This window comes from Trifolium pratense, linkage group LG1 (assembly GCF_020283565.1).
Source record: "Trifolium pratense cultivar HEN17-A07 linkage group LG1, ARS_RC_1.1, whole genome shotgun sequence".
Lineage (NCBI taxonomy): Eukaryota > Viridiplantae > Streptophyta > Magnoliopsida > Fabales > Fabaceae > Trifolium > Trifolium pratense.
Genome location: NC_060059.1, coordinates 37,985,518 through 37,992,541, shown reverse-complemented (window position 1 = coordinate 37,992,541; position 7,024 = coordinate 37,985,518). Strand labels below are relative to the sequence as shown.

At 28.9% G+C, this 7,024-nt stretch overlaps 1 protein-coding gene across 1 annotated transcript; it reads left to right on the top strand.

Annotated features, from left to right (window-relative positions):
- The first annotated feature begins 3,013 nt into the window (after window positions 1-3,013).
- Window positions 3,014-6,255, top strand: LOC123914885 (probable 2-oxoglutarate-dependent dioxygenase AOP1). The gene is made up of 3 exons (XM_045966049.1): window positions 3,014-3,471; window positions 4,896-5,226; window positions 5,674-6,255. Exons 1-3 carry the CDS (start codon window positions 3,092-3,094, stop codon window positions 5,914-5,916), a joined length of 954 nt encoding a protein of 317 aa, XP_045822005.1. The 5' UTR covers window positions 3,014-3,091; the 3' UTR covers window positions 5,917-6,255.
- Window positions 6,256-7,024: the final 769 nt, after the last annotated feature.

The following is a 7,024-nucleotide window of genomic DNA, read 5'->3' as shown; positions in this document are numbered from 1 at the left end:
AATGAGAAAACTAATTAGCCCGCCCGCCACCGCCATTAACTAAGTTTTAATATAGGGAAGGATAACTATAGTTATAGGGTTTAAATTTTGTTTTTCCCCATTTATTTTAGAGTGGGCTGCTCTGTCAATTCTTGTAAAGAAAAAAAAATTAATTAATTTATTCATATAGAAAAATATGTAAAAACTTTGTTTATAAATTCTAGCTCAATTGACAAAAAATGTCAAAATTGTTAGGTAGAATGTTATGATTGAGGTTTAAACTTCGGCTCCTTCACTTGTGCATATGTGTAAGTTTTATAATAGCTTTGACATCTCGTATATCTACAGAAAAAAATGTAAAAAATAAATAATAGAAATCATTGAAAAAAAATATCAAATTATACAATGATTTAACGTTTATAATTCAATAAGGATTTTTTTTTACCGGTGCCAAATAGATATAGATAATTGTAAAATACAAACAAAAAAGATATTTTTGAACAATGGTTCGATAAGAGAAATGGGTTAGATGTAGTTACTTTATCTTTGTACAATTATGCCGTTACTTGAACGGACGGTCTAAAAGATGATCTTCTATAAGATGATCTTATTTTAATTTAAGAATTCTGAAAATCATGTGCTTAAATTAAGATAGTTTGATCTTAATCGGATGACCAATAATATCCGACCGCATGATTGTATTGACTTTAACCGTACATAATCCATATCCATTTGATAGGTCACGCCGTTCTTCCCATTTTTCAGTAGGTTATGCAGTGCATATATACCAACTTAATGTGGACCAAAACTTCAACCTCAACTTGAAAATTATGGATTAAACAGTTGACACCTCTATTTTGCCATTTAGGTTAAAGCTATGTGGCCAATTTTTTCTTTCTTTTTTTTTTTTTTTTTATAAAAAAACTAGAGTAGGAGTTATAGACTTTTATAAATCTTATCTTATTTAGCTAAAAAGGAAAAGGATCCTCTGAAATTAAAAATTATCTCCAGTTACATTTGGACCATTGATGTTATTTTTTGGCAAACAGATCAGAACAACAAAATTTGTATGGTGTAGATTGGCACTGGAATCCCTCCAACAAAATTCTCACGGGAGAGGATCCAGGCTCAGCTAAAAAGGTTAGGACACAAGCTATAAAAAATCTTTTAGGTCTATTAAACTGATTTCTAATTATTAATTAAGTTAATATATAAAAATGAGGTAGTATATACTATCTAATTTTCTACCCTTATTTCCACCCTTATATGGAATTTTATGTTCGAACCCGAATCACTGATTTTCTGCTCTCCGTGTGTGTAAAGCCAGAGGTATTTGAGTAGGCAATTAATGATATTTGGATATCTTAATTCTCAACTATTTATTCATTACCTATTTTCTCTTCATATCACAATACCAACAATATTACATTTATCGCATCATTTCTCTTTTACGTTATGCATTTCAAGGCATAAAATGGATGTATGCGCATGTTATATATTGAGCTGTGAGGGGAGTTTCACTGAATTTGATCAATACATTAGGTTAAAAGCAAGTAACTTTTAACACCACATCTTCACTAAAATTTTAAAGACATTAAATTTTTACATGTCCTCATATTTTGCTCAACCTCAATTCTTTCATTTACGAATTTTAATTCACACCTAATATTTTTAATAGGTTCAAATTCTTATAATTCAAAATCTTGCTTGTCAAAAAAAAAAAAAAACAAAAAGGTTCAAATTCTTATAATTTGGAGTTGAGTCTAACTCAACTTCATAAACACATATTCAGACAATCTAACAATCGATATAAGACTTCTTAACACAGCTTATCGCACCCAACACTGTTAAGTTTAGTGTATAGATATAGATGACGGATGACCCGATGACATCAATATATGGAGGAAAGTGAGATACTTGAGTTATAACTACTACATGCCTTGCTTGCAAGGAAAAGATATGGTTCCAGATATAGTAGCAATAGCCAACCAAGCATTCACTGTCAAATATCTATCTATAAATGAAAACTAAAATATATACTACTCTTATATGAAGCTGCATTTATTATGTTTAAGAGACAGCGTATTTAATTAATAACGTATCTAAAACAAATGGCTTGCATGCATGAACATAATAAGACTTTACAGGGTGGCACACTTCTGTCCAGCTCCATACCTCACTCCTCAATAATATATTATTTCTGCAAACTTCTAAACATTTCAATTCCTAAATTTGCTCATCCTATATGGACTAGTAGTTCTTTAATGTAACCACATTAAACGTACGTAAGAGTAATAACTAAGCAAACACTCACGTTTCTTATGTGAATAGTGACAACAATTATGTTTAAAAGAAAGATTCAGTCTTTTTTTTCTTTCATAGTCTAATGACGAGATTTATACGATTAAATGTGGTGAAGTGAAAAGTTCAGGATTCGAATCAAAGATGGATCTAGAAATATATTGAAAGTGGGGTTGGAGCCCTTGCTCGCCCCCATGTCCCTAGTTGGAATTCTGATCTCTTTAGTAATGTCTGATATAGTACATAGTAGTTATCAATTGAGTTACATTTACGAGACAAATTTGACTTTTTTTTCCCGCAAGATCCAACCTCCATTGGTATATTTAATTTGTCCTTCTATTAGACATTTTTTTCTTTTTCTTTTCGAATTATCATATTATAGGCACAAAGTTTCCTTTACTAAGGTGAATAATCTCCGTTGGAGAATCAGCTTGACACACACAATAATGTGGACTAGACCTTAGATGAATAATTCTCGACTAGACCTTATTTACTTATCGGTTGAGCTCTAGATTACCAGTATTCACACTACCCTAGAAATCGGAATATTAATACAAAAAAAATAAAAAAAATTATAGATATGTGACACTACATAAATCATAAATGTGTGAACTCAATTTATTTTTTGGCATTTAATTTTGATATATGATAGGACCCTATCCGTTTCCCTATATAGTAGTTTTAGTCCTTCTTTTCCGCAGCTTGGCTTTATTGTAACTTAATCAATCTCAAGTACGTCACTATATATATACAACACAACAACTTTATCAGAATATTGTGAAAGAACCACCAAGAGAATTAAAGAGAGAAAATGGGTAGTGAGAGTATTGAAAAAATTCCATGTCTAGATTTTTCTATATATGATTCAAGATTTGATCAAGGGAGTGAAGAGTGGAAAAATATGAGCAAAAAAGTAAGAGAAGCATGTGAGAATTATGGTTGCTTTATCTTAATGTATGATAAAAATAATTTCCCATGTGAAAACATGTTAATGGGAATGAAAGATTTGTTTGATTTACCTGAAGAAATTAAGAGGAAGCATAAAAGTGATGTTCCTTTTAGTAGCTACAATGGTGGTGACTCTCCTACCATTCCTTTATGTCAAACCTTTGGAATTCATGATGCTCCCATTCAAGATAATTCTTTGGCTTTTACTAATCTCATGTGGCCTCAAGGAAATCCAACTTTCTGGTATTTTTTCTTCTTCTTTGCTTATTTACATAATATTTATTTGAAAATATGTTGTTTTTATAATTATTAATAATATTTTTTTATTCTCCAATGTCTAGATGTTTTTCGTCTTGTAAAAAAAATTATTAATTTATTACCGCTATTATTTTTAGATAAGGATTGGGATGTATAATATCGATCTGGTTCAAACGTAAACCTTATTAATTTTAAATATTTTAAAATAAAATATTATAATTTTTTCATTTTTATATTATAAAATTGATTTATTTTTTTTAAATTAAAAATAGTAAGGATTCACCTTAATTTAAACCATTTCTGAGTGGTGTATTTTTTTTCTTTTTCGAGAGGTGTAATTTCATGATATCTCAAAATTCAAATTTAATTGTTCTCATTATTACTATGTGAAGAAAATGTTTGTTCCATGAATGAGTACTTGTTTGCATTGAGTTAACACCAGCTTGTTGATTTTATGAGATCTTTGGTGGTATTAAATTGGGTTACGTATTTGTTGCTTATACTTAAGTGGTACATGTTCACTTTTCAAGTTTTAATTAGTAGTGCACCTTTGAAAATACGATATAAATAAGGAAAATGTTACCGACATAAACAAACTTGTGAAAGAAAATACTTATTGTTACAATAGATTGTTTACAAGTAACACAAGAATCAAATGTGGTATTATTCATGAAGAAATGGGTTACCATGTAAGCATTTAATTCATGAAGAATATTCATTTGTACATACTTAAAATTTTATATTACTACCCAATCTCCATTTCATTTCTTTTGACGTTTACTCATTAATATTTATGATCCGGAATATGAATTTTTTTGTTGTTGCAAGAATATGGACCATTAACAAAGTGAGCAACTGATGGAATACATGCTTGTTAAGGTCAAATCATATTCCTAATTAAACTAGAGTTTCCAGTATTTAAGATTGCAAATAGAAATATGATTAATTATTATTCAATAGGATGATGGATGCTTTATTTATTTAGCATCAAATTAAATTGAAACTTTCATTTATAGTGAACAAATTGGGTGCTTGTGGAGAAGGGAAGCTATAGAAGTACTACTCTCTTGACTTTTTTGCGGATACAACTATTAAAGTAAAAATATATTTTTGTTCAAACGTAGTAATTAGAATCTTTTGTGAGATTTTTTTAATAGATAAAATAACAATAGTTATTGAAAACTCACACATATATAAGTGAGCGAGTTAAAATTTGAAGTCAAATAACAACATTCGACCTAACAATTTTGACATTTTTACTAGTTTGAGCTATATATAATTGATAGAGTTTAGTGAGATCTATTTAGTAAATGTTTAAATTATTTTCACAATGTGGGCCAAGCTAGTTCATATGTGTAAATTTTTAAATTATTTTCACAATATTTTTGTTGTTGTTTTTTTGTATATAGTGAGACACTAAAGGCTATGAACACCAAGATGGTTGAATTGCATTCCCTCATTCTAAAGATGATTCTAGATGGTTATGGTCTTCCAAAACAATATAATTCAACTATTGAAGAATTGAAGTACCATAGTAGTTTTAGATTCATGAAGTACAAAGTTCCTGAAATCAACAAAGATTGTGAAATTGCATTGGTACCTCACACTGACAAAAATACTTTAACCATTTTATGCCAAAATGAAGTACAAGGTCTTGAGATTCTTACTAAAGCAAATAAATGGATTCAATTGGATATACCTCAAGGAGGCTTTATTGTCATTGTTGGTGACGCACTCAAGGTACTTTCATGCATATATGTAATATTGCAATTGCTCTTAATTTTTTTTTTTATTGAATTAGTTGCTATATACTCCCACACCGTTCTAAAATAATTGTCATCTTAATTTTTTTTAGACAGATTAAGAAAAATTTTAAAAAAATAAAATAAATTATGACTATATGATTTTCTCATATAAATAATTTTGTAAAATTAAAATAATATGACTATTAATTTCACTTAAAAATATTATGACTGATATTTTGTAAATATTATGACTATTAATTATCATCTTAATTTTTTCAGACAGATTAAGAAAATTTTAAAATTATGACTTGAAAAAAATTTAATTTTACATAGTCATAATGTAGTTGTAAAAAAAATATTATTATGACTATATGATTTTCATATAAATTTCACTAAAATAGATGCTTAATTAGGACATGCAAATTGATTATTTAATTTATAGGCATGGAGCAATGGGAGACTTCATGCACCTACACACAGAGTGACTATGTGTGGAGACAAAGAAAGATACTCATTTGGATTATTTACAATTCCAAAGGAAAAGGTGAAAATTGAGGTGCCACATGAATTGGTTGATGATAAAATGCATCCTCTACGTTATCGTTCATTCAAATATGGGGATTATTTAGACTACTTTGTTTCAACTCTCAAAGAAAATGCACTAGAAGCATTCATAGGTGTTTGATTGATGTATATATGATGATATATTATACTATATAATAATCATATGTACTAATATATGCATTAGAATTATTAGTATATGCATTATAATTATTGGGTTTTTTTTTCCAGATAAATCACACATGATAATAATTAAGAGAAATGTGGAGAATTTTTTTATTTTTATTTCTTTTGAATGAATTGTGGAGAATTTTTAATTATGTTATAGTCTTATAATTAGGAGTCTCCCTTTCTAAAATTGAGTTTGATGAAGAATTGTGAACAATGATATGTCTGTATGTGGGCCTAGGCCCATTTCTTTTCTTGGGTCTGGACAATGTGGGTAGAAGGAATTTTTCTCTTCCCTCCCATGTTTTTCCCACACCCCCCAAATTTTACTTTTTGCCTTTAATTTTGATTAAGAATCTGTTTTTCGAAGTGCATTAAACTTTAGAATCTAATTTTTGCTTGCTATGTTTGAGAAAATGTTTTTTGAAGTGACCTTTTATACTCACCAGTTTTTATTGAATGTATTTTCAAGTCTTGTTAGTTTCTTTTAAGGGAATTAATATAATTAATATTTTGTGAGTACTATTTGTGCTTAAAATCTTCCATGCATTAGATTAAGGCATTGTGTCATCTCCATAAATTTTTGTCACAGTTCTTAAAAAATAAACGAAATGATTTAATATTTAACAATCAAATACACGACATGTGGTTTTCACAAATATTTTTTTGTTGGTTTTTATAATATTTTTTGAAAAAGCAAAGGAAATAATAAATTAAAAAATAAGCACAAGAAGTGCTATAAAACAATACAAGCAAGTCTATCACAGAGAAGACCAAAAGAAGCAGATCAAAGCTAGAATTATTAAGCCAAACTAGCCTATTGAAGCACCTAAACAAACAGCCTATGACCACAAAACTCAATACCATCACAGCAGGGCAGTTATTCAAGAGATACACCATAATTAAAATTAGCTAAGATACACCAAATGAATGTATGCCTACCAAGACCAAAACATGTCTGATACTATTATGGAAAAATAAAGCGCTCAATACGACTTGTCTTTCTTTCGAAGAACCCACAATAAATCAGCGAACACCTCAAGGAAGCAGCAAAACAATGCTAA